Source organism: Hippopotamus amphibius, chromosome 8 (genome assembly GCF_030028045.1).
Source record: "Hippopotamus amphibius kiboko isolate mHipAmp2 chromosome 8, mHipAmp2.hap2, whole genome shotgun sequence".
Taxonomy (NCBI): Eukaryota; Metazoa; Chordata; class Mammalia; order Artiodactyla; family Hippopotamidae; genus Hippopotamus; species Hippopotamus amphibius.
The window spans coordinates 2,515,451-2,530,160 of NC_080193.1; the positions used below are offsets into that span (position 1 = coordinate 2,515,451).

General features: G+C 63.4%; 1 protein-coding gene across 2 annotated transcripts in view; it reads right to left on the reverse strand.

Moving 5' to 3' along the window:
- Window positions 1-12,768: 12,768 nt before the first annotated feature.
- LOC130858419 (immunoglobulin lambda-1 light chain-like) overlaps window positions 12,769-14,710 on the reverse strand; it is a 301,160-nt gene continuing 299,218 nt past the window's right edge. For both annotated transcript variants that reach the window (XM_057744819.1, XM_057744818.1), the window contains exons 3-4: window positions 14,539-14,573; window positions 12,769-13,205 (exon numbers count right to left, since the gene is read on the reverse strand). In XM_057744819.1, coding sequence (XP_057600802.1) covers window positions 12,886-13,205; window positions 14,539-14,573 — 355 coding nt within the window. In that variant the 3' untranslated portion in view covers window positions 12,769-12,885. The remainder of the gene's footprint in view (window positions 13,206-14,538; window positions 14,574-14,710) is intronic.

Sequence of the window (14,710 nt, forward strand, 5' to 3'; positions counted from 1 at the left end):
GCGGCTGGAAACCTGGGTTTAGAGCTTTGTGTTGGGATTGACAGTCTGTGTGCCAGTGAGACCCAGGCTGGGGCAGAGCCCATCCCCTCGCTGCTGGTCTCTGTGAACCCTGCAGGGGGAAGGACAAGGGTGTCCCCCTGCCCAGGCCTGGCCAGGCCCCGCTCTCTCGGGGACTTTGCAGGCCTCACAGGGGGCCAGGCAGACGGGAGAATCACCCAGCTCAGCTCAGTAGAAGCTATTGGGCCTCGCCCAGGGTCCCAGCTGTCACCTCCCCTCCCCTCCCCCAGGGCCCGAGCAGTCACCAGTCACCTCCCCTCCCCTCCCCCAGGGTCCCAGCAGTCACCTCCCCTCCCCTCCCCCAGGGTCCTCTGCCCTCCCTGCTCAAGGCTATTCTGGGCTCTGCTTTTCGGCTGTGGAGGAAGCCACAACCCCTCCCCCATCTGACTCAATCACCTCCCTCAACCTTGGCCTCCAGGAGGAAGCCTAGGATGGAGGGCGGAGGGCGCGGCCCAGGGTCCCACGCAGACAGGGCAGGCCAGGCCAAGCCCCCTCCCCTGACCTGACCCTTCTCTATTCCACGCGGGGTCCTCCCGGCGGGGACCCGACCCCAGCCCCTGCCCACAGTGCCCTGGGGCCACCCGCTCACGGGGGCCGCCCCGGCTCTGAGCTGAGCAGGGCAGCCCCGGCGCGTCCCTCGTGGTCCGTGTCCCCTCTGGGAAGGGGGCAGCGGCAGCCCCGACGGGGACCTCGAGGCTCCCCGAGGGGCTGTGACGGGCCCGGGGAGGAGCCCAGCGCCGGCCGCGGAGGCCCCGCCACGTGGGGCCGGGTGGTGGATGGAACCTTCTCCCAGTGTGCGGGCAGGCGCTCCCCGGGCGCGGAGCTGACCTGGGGGCTCGAGGACGCGCTGGGGTCAGCGGCGGGCTCCACGGCCGTCCCCCAGGGGCAGGGGGTCCTGCCCGCGTGCCCCAGCACCGGCCACAGCGGGGCTGGCGGGGGGTTTGCTGAGTGAACGGGTGAACGAGTGAACGGTTTGTCTCGCGGGGCCGAGGCGCCGTGGAGAGGGCCGGGGGGGGAGGGCAGGTCCGCCAGCAGCCCACCCTGTGACGCCGGGGCACGGTCCCCAAACCCCAGCCCGCTGCCAGAGCCTCAGGTCTCTCCTCCGCGAGATGGGCCCACAAAGCCCGGCCCGCTTTGCTGTGTGGGCCCGGCCGGTCCGCGGCCCCCTCCTGCCCGGCCGCCGCCCGCACAGGCTCAGGACAGACTGCGGAGCCCGGCCTCCCCGCCCCACCAGCCTGAGGATGCCTCTGACGCCCAGGGCCCGCGGGGTCGTGTGCTCAGCACCGTCTCAGGAGGGAGGGTGGCCTCGGGAGGGGGCCCTGGGGGTCTACCGTGTGTGTGGCCCTGAGCACCTGCGGGCCCCGGGCGGCCGCCTCAGCTCTGGGAACCGCTGTCTCCTCATCCGTGAGGCGAGTGGGTGTTAACACCCACCTCCTGGGCGTCTGGGGGTCACAGGCGGTAGAGCAGCGTCCACAGGGAGCACCCAGCCAGGGCTCTGTCTTCGCGGCAGAGAGGTGACACCTGCAGCAGAGCCAGGGTGGTCACCCCAAGACAGGACAGAGCTGGGGACGATTAATTCACAGCTGGGCAGAGTGGGGGACAGTCAGTCCCACAAGCGAGCAGAGCTGGGGCAGCCCTGCAGTAAGCTGACGGCCGTCACCGAGGGGCTCCGTGACGCCCGCTCGGCCCCCCTGAGCCTCGGAGGCCCCGACGGGGGTGCAGCCCCTACCCTCGGGGCACCCACCCTCCAGAGTAAGGTCAGAGCCCAGGTCAGGCTGGGAGCTTGGGCAGATAAAGAAAGGGCAGCCCTTTTTAATTTTTAATTTTTTTTTAACTTTTTATTTCCCATTGCAGCATAGTTGATTAAAAATGTTACGTTTCAGGTGCACAGCAAAGTGACTCAGTTATACATACACGTGTATCTATTCTTTTTCAAATTCTTTTCCCATTTAGGTTATTACAGAGTATTGAGCAGAGTTCCCTGTGTTCTACAGTAGGTCCTTGTTGGTTATCTATTTTAAATAGAGCAGTGTGTACATGTCAGTCTCCATCTTCCAATCTATCTCTACCCCCCATACTTCCCCCCTGGTAACCGTAAATTCTTTCTCAACGTCTGTGAGTCTGTTTCTGTTTTGTAAATCAGTTCAATTGCATCATTTTAATTTTTTTTAGATTCTGCATATAAATGATATCATATGACATTTGTCTTTCTCTGTCTCACTTACTTCACTTAGTAAGATCATCTCCAGGTCCAACCATGTTGCTGCAAATGGCATTATTTCATTATTTTTAACGGCTGAGTCGTATTCCACGAGCCCTTTTTAGATGCAGCCAGTTTCTGGCTTCTGTGGACAGAGAAAGGAGGGCATCCAGGCAGCCGGCTCAACAACACAGAACAAACAGGGCGGGGGAGGAGAGAGGAGAGAAAAGAGGACCAGGATAGGGGATTCCGGGGGGCCGAGGAGCTTCAAGACAAAGAACAGGGTGTTGGTCTCAAATCCACCCAGAAGCCGACAGCAGGGAGGATGGAGAGGAGGTGGTTGGTTTGGGCCCCTTGGAGGCCACGGGTACCTAGGAGTGCAGGGAAAGATGGGGTGATGGCAGGAAGGGAGGGGGACGTGGAGCCGCCAGAGACATGCTGCGAGGGGCCGGAGGGAGGAGGGTACGGCTGGAGAGAAAGTGGCATCTGAGTCGGGTCCTGGGTGGGAGATGGGTGCAGAGGGACTGGAGGGGGTGACAGGAGAGTGGGTTAGCCTAGAAGTGCCGTCCTCGAGGGTCAGGGCGTGGGTGAGGGGCTGCCGGGGGGGGGCAGCCTGGGTACCAGACGGCTTACCTCGGAGTGACTAAGTGCCCTGGAAGCCACCGGGGGTGTCCACTGACTGCGGGCGGTCAGAGTCAGAGGCCCTGCCGGAGCACCTGCACCCGGCGCCGCGGGCTTGAGGAGGCTGGGTTCACCGTCGGGGGTCCTACTGTTCGTGTGAGGAAGGACACTCCTCGGGAGTTTGTTAGGTTGCAGAAGGCATCCCTGAGTCCAGGCATCTCATCATCTCCGGGTGATTTCTTCCCCCAGGATCATGTCTGTGGGCCTACGATGGCCGTCGGGAGGGACGCTGGCCCTTCACATTGAGATGCTGAGACTTGAAAGCTGGTGCTGCGCCCGAGTGACGGCCGTCCAGCCCTCTGACCACTGATCTGGGCCTCTGGGTCCTCCGTTCCTGCCGTATTGGGAGCCGGCAGGGCCAGGACGGGTCCCAGCTGGGGCAGGCCTCACTCGGGCACCTGGGAAGTGGGTGGCCGGGGGTCTGAGAGCGGGGAGGGGCTGGGTCGCTCATGGGCCGGTGGCGGCTCCAGCCCCAGCCTGCAGGGAAGGGGACTGGAGTGGGGTGGGGTTGCCGTGCGCCCAGGCAAGTGGGGTGTCTCTGAGGCCTCATGGAGGAGCCGGGGCACCCGAGGGGTGACGCTGACAGCCCAGCGACTGCCCCCGGCAGGGGGTCCATCCAGGGTGCAGCCTGAGGCTTTCAGAAGTCAGGGCCCCTCAGCCGGACGCCCCTCTGCGGGACCCCAGGAGCGGTGGTGACGTCCCACGTCCCAGGGAAAGGGGGGGTCCTGAGGGTTCTTGGTGGGAAAGGGCAGAGGCGGACTCAGAGGGCTCAGGGCGGAGAAGGGGCGCTGGCTCGCGGCCCCGGAGGGTGGGGGGAGGGGCGCATACCGCCCTCTGCGCTCCTGGGGTGCTGGGCACTGGGCCCCCTTCCCCGGCCCCCCAGGCCCGCGGCTCCTCCTCGGAGCGCAGCCCCTGACCGAAAGTGTCGTGACGGTTCCTGCATCCTGAGGGGAGCCGCGGGGACCAGGGAGTGGGGGCATCGCGCCTGGGAAGCCACCTGCAGGGGACTGAGCCTTTTGGTGTTGGGGTAACCAAGGGTGAGCCCTGGGGTGACCCTCCCCCAGAGCCTGGACTGAGGCGGGGTCTTCAGAAAGCGGCGACCCTCTCAGCCCCTCCCCCAGTGCCCTGACCCTGATTTCTGACCCAGAGGAGGGGAAGGGCATGAGGAAGCCACCCCTCCGACCCGAGGCCCCCGTCCTCCTTAGTCCCTCACTGGCCCCAGCAACCCTGTCCCCTTAAGCCGTGGGTCCCAGGGAAGGGGAGCGGCTCCAGGCGGGCTCGGAGCTCTCCGAGGAGGAGTCTGGATGAATCAGAAAGGCCTGGCTGGCGTGGGCAGGACCCGGGGGCGGCTGGGAACCTGGGCGCGGGAGCTGAGCTCTGGGGTCGGGTGGATGGCCAGGGCTCGGTCCCCACTGTGACCGTGGGCAGGTCACTCAGGGTCTCTAGGCCTTGTGCCTCCATCTGTAGGGCGAGGATTGTTATAGGATCTTCCTCTGAGGGTGGTTTGATGACTGACAGGTGAGGCCTGGAGAGCGTTTAGCCGGGGCTGGAGGGAAGCAGCGCCCCAGAGCTGAAGCTGACATCAAAGTCCCCTCCCTGTGAGCTCAGGAGGAGAAGGGGCCGCAGGAGCCCAGGCAGGAAGGAGGGGGAGCCTGGGCCGGGGGGCCCCCAGGAGCGGCCCAGCCCAGGGACCAGGGAGGACGCAGAGGGAGAGGAACGTAGGCAAAGGTTCCTGAGTCCCGGGGGATCTGGGAACTGGAGCTGTAGTCAGATGAATAAGGCCCCACAGTGTCCACGTCCTAATTCCCAGACACTGTGAGTATGTCCCTTACTGGGCGACAGGGCTTTTGCGGACGTGATGGAGTTAAGGGCCTTGAGAGGCGGAGATTATCCTAAATTACCTGGGTGGCCCCCTGCAGGGTCTTTAGAAGGGAATGAGGGAGGCAGGAGGGTCAGAGGGAGGGGGTGGGGTATGGCAACGGGGGCAGAGGTCAGAGGGCAAGGGAGAGAGGTTAGAAGCTGCTGTGGCTTTGAAGCGGGAGGGAGGGGCCCGAGCTGAAGACTGGGGCTCCTCTAGAGGCTGGAAAAGGCCTCTGGGAGGAGCTCGGCCCTGAGACACCTCGAGTTTAGCCTGTAGGACTCCGTCTGGACTTCTGCCCCATGACCTGGAAGAGTAAACGTGCGTCGTTTAAAGCCCCTGAGTTTGGATGACGAGCTACAGCTGCTAACGCAGGCGCGGAGGGACACAGCCACCCACCGCCACGGCCCGCCCCCCAACCCCCAAGTGCAGTGGGGTCTCTGCAGCCCAGGGTCCCTGCACGAGGGGCTTGGGCTTGGGCAGGGCTGGGCCGGGTCTCTCTCCACAGCCCTCATCGTCAGAGCGCCTGGAGCTTCCGGACCCCTGGGGCCTCGCAGAGGCACCAAGTCCCTCCACGGGGCTCTTCTGCGGACGGCACGACGCAAGTGAGGAGGCGCCCGGTAGAAACGCCCCGGGGACAGTGGCAGATGCCTTTCTGGGTGCAGACCTGAGAGAGCACCCCTCGCCTCTTTGCACCTGCCTAGCTGAGCTGGGCTGTGAGTGGGGGGGCAGCTTGGGGGCCCCGGGACACCCAAGGGGTCTCAGGCAGGCGGGGAGAGGCTTTGGGTGTGCGGTGTGTGCAGGGTGGTGGGTAATTGTACCAAGGGTCCACTCTGGGTCCAGGGACAGGAGCTTGCCTGGCCGCACCCCGGACTAGGAGCCAAATCAGGGGGCTGTTACTATGTAACCGTCCCCGCCCCGGAGATGGTAGAACATGGAGGGCTCCCCATGCAGGGGCAGCTGTCCCAGCTGGTGGTTGTTGCCGTGTCCTGAGGCTGCCGGGTGCTCACCTGTGTGTGTGTCACAGCCTGGTTTCCGTCAACGCGGAGGCCTTGGGTAAAACACATCCCTACTTTTTAACTGTGGTACGAGATGCCTGGCCTCAGGGCTGAGACACCCGTTTCCCTCCAGCAAAGGCTTTGTTGAATCTCAGGGATTCTGAGGCACTTATTCCTTCTTCGCGTTGGTTCCTGGGGAGCTCAGAGCCTCCAAGCAGGACTTTCATGGGACAGTTTCCTTCCTGGCTTCCTCCTACGCCTCTTGCAGTCCTGAAGCTGCCATCCTGGTGAAGAACCGAGATGCACCCCAGGTTTAAGAGCCCATGAAGCCAACACTGCTGGAGTGTCCTGGTCCCCATGGGTGGTCCAGCCCTAGTGACAGGGAGGGTGAGGGTGGGCAGGAGCTGAGCTGGGCAGCCAGGGAGGAGGGCATCCTGGGGGCAGGGCCAGGGGCAGAGGGGTTCTGGGCCAGGGTACGAAAGAGAGGACATGGTGGGGGGCTGTGTGTCTTGAGGGTCCCCACCAGGGCAGGGAGGGGGGGCTCATTTGCAGGTCACTGGCCATGGGCAGCTCCGGCCAAGAAGGTGGCAGGGAGTGGGCACAGCCCTGTGCTGGAGGAGGAGTGGGAGGAGGGAGAGGGAGGATGGGTGACATGTCCTGGCTGGTTTCCTGGGAGACATCCCCCCCCCACCGGGGACAGTGAGCCTCTCCCCTTGGTTACTTTCTCACTGGTGCCTAGGATTCCCCTCCCCACCGCCCCACCCCTGGCCAGAATTCTGGAGAGGTTGCCAATTAAATACAAGACAAGAAAAGAAATAAGGAGAGAGTATGATTTCTGAAGAACGATGAGGACACTTTATTGTGAATTGTTGGTGCAGGGAGAGGGCTAGGGTGGGCCTGGGTGGGGCATGAGGAGACCCTATGGGATCCAGTTGGGAGAATCTCGATGCCCTAATTTTTTTTTTAACCGTGCCATGTGGCATGCGGGATCTTAGTTCCCTGGCCAGGGATGGAACCCAGGCCCCCTGCAGTGGGAGCTTGGAGTCTTAACCGCTGGACCCCCCGGGAAGTCCTGGATATCCTAAACGTGGGAGCTCTGGGCCCCCTCTTTGACCTCTGTTCTCCAGGTTCACACGTCCTCATAACTCAGCCTCCAGCCGTGACCTCTCATCCTTCCTGGGGCATCTGTCTGCCCGAAGATCCCTCCCCAACCTACCCCTTTCCCCACGTCCTCGTGCAGCGCATCTGTTCATATTGGTGTCAGGTCTCCGTCCTTTCGGGGAGGGGGTTTCTTTCCTCACAGCCTCAGACTGTGCAGAATCCGGGGATGCAGCTCAGCTTTATCCTGGAGGCAGGGGAGCCCGGGAGAGGGCCCGGGGGCTGGCGGTGGGTGAGGTCCCCGCGGGAAGAGCAAGTGCAGGGAAGCTGCAGAGGTGGGCTTTCCCGGGTCCTGCTGCCCCATCCCCTGCTCTGGAATATGCTGTGGACGTTTCGGGGTGAGAGTAACACTATCCCTGAAGGAAATGTGAAGGATCCAGAAGAGAAAGTCCCCAGGAGAGATCACAGTGATGGGGAGTAGGAGGGTCACTGAGATCATCCATCTGATCCCCAGTGGGGGTCTGGGAACACACTGAAAGGGGGAGGGTTACAGGCCCAAGAGGGATTCAGACCCCAGCCCCAGACAGGACAGAGGAAATACAAAAACCTACCCAACTGTCCCTCCTGACCCCAAGAAGATGGCAAGGGGGAGGCTCACCCAGGATGGTCGGCTGGGTCCCTCCACCAAACACAACACACAGTGACACAGCCTCGAACATAAACCCTCCGTCAACCCCCTCCCCTCTACCCAGGCCCACCTGCAGCTGCACGGAGGCCCCGGGGCCGCCCTCCTTGTCATGGGGGCTGGTCTGGCCTCGGGGAGGGTGGGGGCAGTCCCTCCACCCCTGTAACGTTACACGTGGGAAGCAGGGCGCCATCCATCCCCAGGCGCGGGAGGGACAGGAGGGACGTACGGGAGCCCATCACGCCCCAGGGAACTTCCTTTCTTGGAGGAGGTGGGGGCACCTGGAGAGGTGGGGGGCATGGTGGTGGGAGGGGGAGGAGCCTGTTTACAGCCCAGAGGGGATGGAGCTGTGGCCTCCGCAGAGTGAGGCCATGGAGGAATCTGGAGACCCACTGGTCCCGAGGGACGTGCAGTATGGCCCTGTTTGCAGTAACTCGTGTGTGTGTGTGTGTGTGTGTGTGTGTGTGTGTGTGTGTGTCTAAGAGCTCAGATCCCTGTGGTGTGTAGCTCCTACGGCAAACATCGCACTGATTCTGAGATCTCATTCCGGATCTAAGAGAGTGAATCCGCACATGGTCAAGTCCACAGCACCGTGCTAGACGGATTCTGGACTCTAACCTCATGGTCCCATTGACCACCCGGCAGTTTGCATTGGCACTTGTGGTGGAGTCAGTGGTGGGCTGACTTCTAAGGGGTCGGAGAGAGCAGAGCTGGCCTCACCCCAGGGGCCTTGAAGGCAGCTGGGACCCTCCTGACACGAGTGGGAGGGCTACCTAGGGGGAGAGTGGGGTGAGTGACCAGGGTTAGGGACTGAGGGTCCTGTGCTGAGTGTGACAGGAAGGCCTGGGGGAGGGGGGAGGGTACTGTCCCAGGGGAGGTGGGAGCAGGAGGTGCCCTGAGGAGGGGGGACTCTAGGCCGAGCTCATGGGGAAGCACCAGGGTGGGTTTTGAGCAAAAGGACACGTGGCATCGGTGGGTCATCATCCATGGACAGAGAGACGCTCGAGGGGGAACCCCTTCCAGGATGTGGTGCTGGGGACTGCAGGGAAGAGAACTGAGATGTTGTCCTGGGGGCCGTTTAAACCGAGCAGCGCGTGACCAGATCCCTCAGAGGAGGATGTGGTCCACACAGAGGAGGCAGCGTGGCATCCGGTGGGGAGAGTGGACAGACCTCCATTTCTGCCGTGGCCCCATCCCCGGTTCTAGAATGTTCTCTTGGGGATTTTAGTGGCAGGGAAACCATCCCTGGAAAAAGTCCCAAGACTCCACCCTCTACCTTCATGTTCGAAGGCTAAGAGGGTTTCGTTCACCTTTGAGGATGGTTGAGTTCAGGACACGACACGTATCAACAAAAATGAGCAGAGAGCGTGATTTCTGAACGACGGTGAGGACATTTTATTGAGAGTTGACTGCGTGCAGGAGGAAGGGCTGGGGGGGCCACGATGGGAGGGGAGACCTTCCAGGGGTCCTGGAGGGTGGGGGCCCAGGGACCTAAGAGCACTCGGAGGGCGACACTGTCTTCTCCACGGTGTTCCCCTCGCGCGTGACCTGGCAGCTGTAGCTTGAGCGAGATTTCCAGGCGCTGGCCGTCAGGCTCAGGTAGCTGCAGGCCGCCTACTTGCTGTTGCTCTGCTTGGAGGCCTGGGTGGTCTCCACGCCCCGGGTGACAGTGGCGCCGTCTGCCTTCCAGGCCACCGTCACAGTGCCTGGGTAGCAGTCATCGATGAGACATACCAGGGTGGCCTTGTTGGCACTGAGCTCCTCAGTGGAGGCCGCGAACAGAGCGACCGAGGGCGCGGCCATGGGCTGACCTGCAGGGTGGGGGAGGGACGGGAGGTCGCTGGGGCAACACCCACCGTGGGAGCCCCTGACCTCTGGAGCGGTGGGCACAGGCGCCCGAAGTCCACTGCGTGGGTCCCAGGCGGGCCCTTGCTCCCCTGAGGCCAGGCAGCCCCGGCTGGGGTCGCTCACCCTGTGTCAGGGGAACTGCAGTGCCCGACTCCTGGGCGTTCGGGCCCCCTTGCAAGTCTCCATGTCTTCCTCTGGTCGTGCGTCCCGCAGCCCGCATCCCGACCTCTGCTCCCTGGAGCTGGCTGACGTCCACCCGGAGGGCTCCTCTTTCCTCTGGGTGTCCGTCTGTCCTGGGCATCTGTATGTCTGAGATCTCCCCCTGGTTCTTGTCCCGTGTCTTCACAAAGCCCATATGTCTTTCCCCCATCCAGGATCTCTTCCCTTTCGGGGAGGGGGTTTCTTGCCCACCGTCCCCCCGACACCGTCCTCGCAGCCCCCAGCCCTCTGGCCACAGAGACCCCACCAGGGCTGCCAGGGTGTAGTGGCGTCAGCACCGGGGCCGGGTCCAGGGAACCCCACAGATCAGGGATTCCGTGTACGTGAATGTTCTGTTCTGAGCCTGGGGCTGTCTGTCCTGCGGGGTCCCCTGTCCTGTGACGTCCCACTGGGGATCTGTCTGTCCTAGGACATCTGTCTGCCTGGCTGGGTCAGTTCCTGTCACCTGTCGCTACGAGGAGTGCCCACCCTGGACGTCTGCTCCAAGGGCTCACATCCAGTGTGTAACTGGGGGGGGGGGTGACCCTTCAGGCCTGAGTGTCCTGCGCCGTGTGCGGCCTGGGGTCCTGCCTGCTGGGAGGAGGAGCGGCACCCAGCACCCTGAGGCCACCTTCTCAGTGGGACACTACCTCCACCCTTCCCCCTGCACTCTTCTCTCCTGCTTCTGCCTAAGCCCCCCCCTTGGGTCCCTGAGGGGACAGATCCCAGGATGACCCCCATGCCCTGTCCAGCTCTTCCCGGTGTCCTTCCGAGTCCCTGGACCCGGTGCTCCCGCTTGAGCCCGCCGCTCCCCGGGCCTCAACCCCTCCATGCTCCTCAGACCCTGGGGCTGGGAGACCCTGAGGAGGGAGCTGTGATCCCAGAGGCCAGAGAAGAAGAGCTGGAGGGAAAACTCCGGGCGGGCACAGCCAGCGGAGGCAAGAGGGTCCCTGAGCCCGTCCCCTCCGTGTCCACCAGGTTCTGAGAAGGGTGACAGGCTCAAGGGGGGATGGACAGCCTACAGATGAAGTTGACAGTCTCCAGAGGGTGAGACCCCAGCCTCGGACAGGAGGGAAAAGACAAGAAAACGTGCCCAAATTTCACGGTGGACCCCGAAGAGGAGGGGAAGGGGGAGACTCACCCGGGAAGGTCAGCTTGGTCCCTCCGGTGGACACATAACACAGTGACACAGCCTCGCGCATAAACCCTCCTGCCACCCCTCCACCGCCTGCCCAGGCCCACCTGCAGCTGCGTGGAGGCCACGTTCAGCCTCCTCTCACGGGTGCTGGCCTGCAGATGGGGTGTGGGAGGGGAGGGGTCCTGCAGACCTGGTATCTCAGCCCCGTACGAGGGGAGGGTTCCGTCCCTCCTTGGGATGGGATGCGGTTGGGGAGGATGTCTGGGCATCAGCACATTCCCAGCTCATTCCGTTCTCAGGAAGGGCCGTGTGTCCTGGCTGAGTCGTGTGGGGATGCTGGGGAGGCAGTGGTGACAGGGCCGGTGTACCCTACAGAGAGGATGTGGCTGCGACCCGTGTGTAGGAGTGGGATGTGTGGGGAGGGTGCTGGATGCTACTGCATCCTCGGTGCTGGGGGTCCCGGGGTGGGAGTGGGAGAGGCGGGTGGGGGGAGAGTCAAGTTCACCTCCAGCCACCCAGACCCCTCTGCCGTGGGCTGAGCACCGCCGTCCCTGCCCCGGCTGGGCCGGGCTGCTCTGCAGTGGACAGTCCCTGGCTCACCGCCCTCCTGAGTCCCGTGGGGGCTGCCCCTCCCTGTATGGTGCACGGGTTGACTTAGAGCTGGAAGGGCCCCTGGAGGATGGGTAGGGGGTCCCGGGTCCCAGCACAGTTTCCTCTGTGAGCGGTAAGGGTCCCGCGCACCCAAGCACCACCCGCACAGGTGCCCACAGACGGGGCCCACCCAGCGCCCGGCACCCAGGGCCTCCGAGGGTATCCTGGTCCCAGTACGTCACCTGCAGAGCTCGTGCAAGGGACACACAGACCTGGCATCCCTCTGTCCCTGGTGGGGGCGTGCTCAGCTAGCACTCCCGCCATCCCCCCAGATCTCCCCACTGCTCCTGGAAGCCTCCCTCCCACCAGCCCCCGCAGGACGGGTGTCCGACTTTCAGCCTGGACCTGAGGATCCCCGCCCTCCTGCTGTGTCACTGCTCATCCTGGACGCCCCCAACCCAGGGACTGCCGTGCTTCCCCTTCTCTGCTAAGCTCCCTCCCGGGCCCCCACTGCCGCACCCTGCAGCCCAGCCTTCCCGAGCCTCCCAGAGAGGAGGCCGCGGCTCTGCGCCTGCGTGCACGTGTGTCTCTCTGAGTGCTGCGTGTGTCCACGTGTCTGTATGCGCCTTATTGTGTGCGTGTGTTATAGCTGAGACCCCACCTCAAGCTCCTGAGAAGAGTCAGCTTCCGACTATCCACGTGCATTCCCAGAATCCGACACTCGGTATTGAACACCCAGGCCCCAGGCAGGTCCCCTGAGAAGGAGTGGACCTCGGGCGCCTGTGGTGGGGTTCGCGGTGGGCTGGCATTGAAGCGGGGAGAAGGAGCTGGCCCGTGCCCAGGAGGCTTGGAGAGATTGCACCCCCCGTGACGCGAGCGGGGGGAGGGGCCCCCAGCAGGGAGTGTGGGGTCCAGGGACTGAGGGTCCTGTAGCGAGTGTGATGGGGAGGGAGAAGGAGGGGGCGTGAGGTAACGTCCCTGGGGAGGCAGGAGCAGGGGGGCCCCTAAGGCGGGGGGTACTCTAGGCTGTGTCGAAGGGAATTTGCAGAACGGACACAAAGCCAGAGGAGGCATGGGGATGTGAGAACTCAGGATTCAGGGGAGGGGAGACGACGTCTCCATCTCCTGGAGGTGGAGGACTTGGGGAGCGGTCCAGGTGGGGCTGGGGGCGGCCGTGTTCCACACAGAAATAGCGACTGTAGGGGAGATGCCCAGGTGGGCTCTCCGGAGTGCTGATGCCTGACACCCCATCTGGAACATTCTAGGGGAGTGAACCCCCCCCGTTAAGGAAACATGGAGAGTTCTTCTGCTGGTTCCTTTCCCCCATGATTAAAGGATGTTGTTCACCTTGGGGGATGATTAAGGTCAGGACACCAAACGATAAAGAAAAATGAGCAGAGAGCACGATTTCTGAATGACAAGGAGGACATTTTATTGCAAATTGATCGGGTGCAGGAGGAAGGGCAGGGAGGACCAGGGTGAGACTTCAGGGGTCCTGTGGCTCTAAGACCTCGAGGGTGGGGGTCCGGGGACCTAAGGGCACTCGGAGGCGGACACTGTCTTCTCCACGGTTTTCCCATTGTGCGTGACCTGGCAGCTGACGCCGCTGTAGGATTTCCAGGTGCTGGACGTCAGGCTCAGGTAGCTGCTGGCCGCATACTTGCCGTTGCTCTGCTTGGAGGCCTTGGTGGTCTCCACGCCCTGGGTGATGGTGGTGCCGCCTGCCTTCCAGGCCACCGTCACGGTGCCCGGGTAGAAGTCATTGATGAGACACACCAGGGTGGCCTTGTTGGCGCTGAGCTCCTCAGCGGAGGGTGCGAACAGAGTGACCGTGGGCGCGGCCGCGGGCTGACCTGCAAAGTCGGGGAGGGCCAGGAGGTCAGAGGTCCGGTGTCCGTCGTGGGAGCCCCTGACTCTGTCTCAAAGTGGGACACAGGCTCCTGAGGACTCAGCAGTATCCCTAGTTCAGGGACCGCTCTGAGTCTGAGGGTCCGTGCCACGGAGGGAGGGAGGGTCGGGGTGTGCCGCAAGCATCCCCCCCACCCCCCTTCTTCCTGGGAACACCTGAGCCTGGACCCCTGCCACCACGGTCCTGAGATCCCTCTGGGTCCTGGCTTCCAAGACAGACATCTGACCCTCAGCCTCCTTGCCTGTCCTTTCCTGACACTTGATGGGGGACTGCCTGGGGCTGGCTGTGTGTCTGTCTATCCGTCCTGTGAGCGGATGATATGACCTGCCTGACCTACCGTGGGGCCAAGGTGGGGACAGCTCTGACCTGACACATCTGCTCTGGGGTCTTCAGAACCTATGCCCTCAGGGGCCTGTTGTGACCCAAACCTGCCTCTCCTGGACCCTGTCTGGGGAGGGGGATCTTTGCTGATCGAGCAAAGTCTGTCTCCTGCTCTGAGGTCTCTCTTATTCTCGTCTCTGGCCCTGCACGTGACGGCTCACGTCACTAGAGCTTTCCTGCCGTAGACTTTGCCGCTCCCTGTGCAGGGACAAGTGTCCTGCAGGACCCAGGAGTCCACCGCCCCCCTCTGGCTGTCCCCCTTGTCTTCCCCAGCTCTGGCTTCCAGCACCTTCTCCTCCCCTCTGTCCTCCGCCTGCAGGTTCCTGGGTGGCCGGCCAGCCCCGGATCAGCACAGCAGGCCCCCGGGGGCCTGGCAGACCCTCCACCCCTGCGTGTTCCGGGCCTGGATCCCTAGTCCCGCAGCCCCCAGGCCTTCCTGAACCTCTGATCTTGGTCCCCAGCCCCGACTCTGAGGGTTCCGGGTCCCTCTTATATCTCCACGTGGTCCCCCCTCAGCACTCTTGTTCCCTCTGCCCCCGAGATGAGGGCCCCAAGCGGCCCCCAGAGAGAAAGCTGGTGCCACAGGAGCCCAGACAGGGGGTGGGGGGACAGAACAGAGCGGGTCTAGGAGCCCGTGTGGCCCGGGTAGACAGACAGACGAGACTGTAGGTCATCTTGTCCATTTCCCTGCCTCTGGGGTCAGAGGTGAGGGGCCGGTGGTGACCTCAGAGGCAGGCAGGACAGTCTGAAGGGGAGGGGAGGAGGGCAGGGCCCGGGGTGGGGTCCCGGTGGAACGCTTGACCACAGATGGACACAAGACACAGAAAAGAGCACAACAGCGGAAAAGTGCCCAAGCCACGCGGAGAGCAGGGAAACGGGGGGAAGAGGAGACTCACCGAGGACGGTCAGCTGGGTCCCGCTGCCGAATACACCACACCGTGACACAGGCTCGTACAAAAACCCCTCCCTGGGGGGCCCCTGCCCCACCCCAGCCCCCCAGCTGCAGCTGTGCTGGAGGAAGTGGGGTCCCTGCCCCAGGCCGGTGTCTCTCTGCAGGGGGGCCCACGT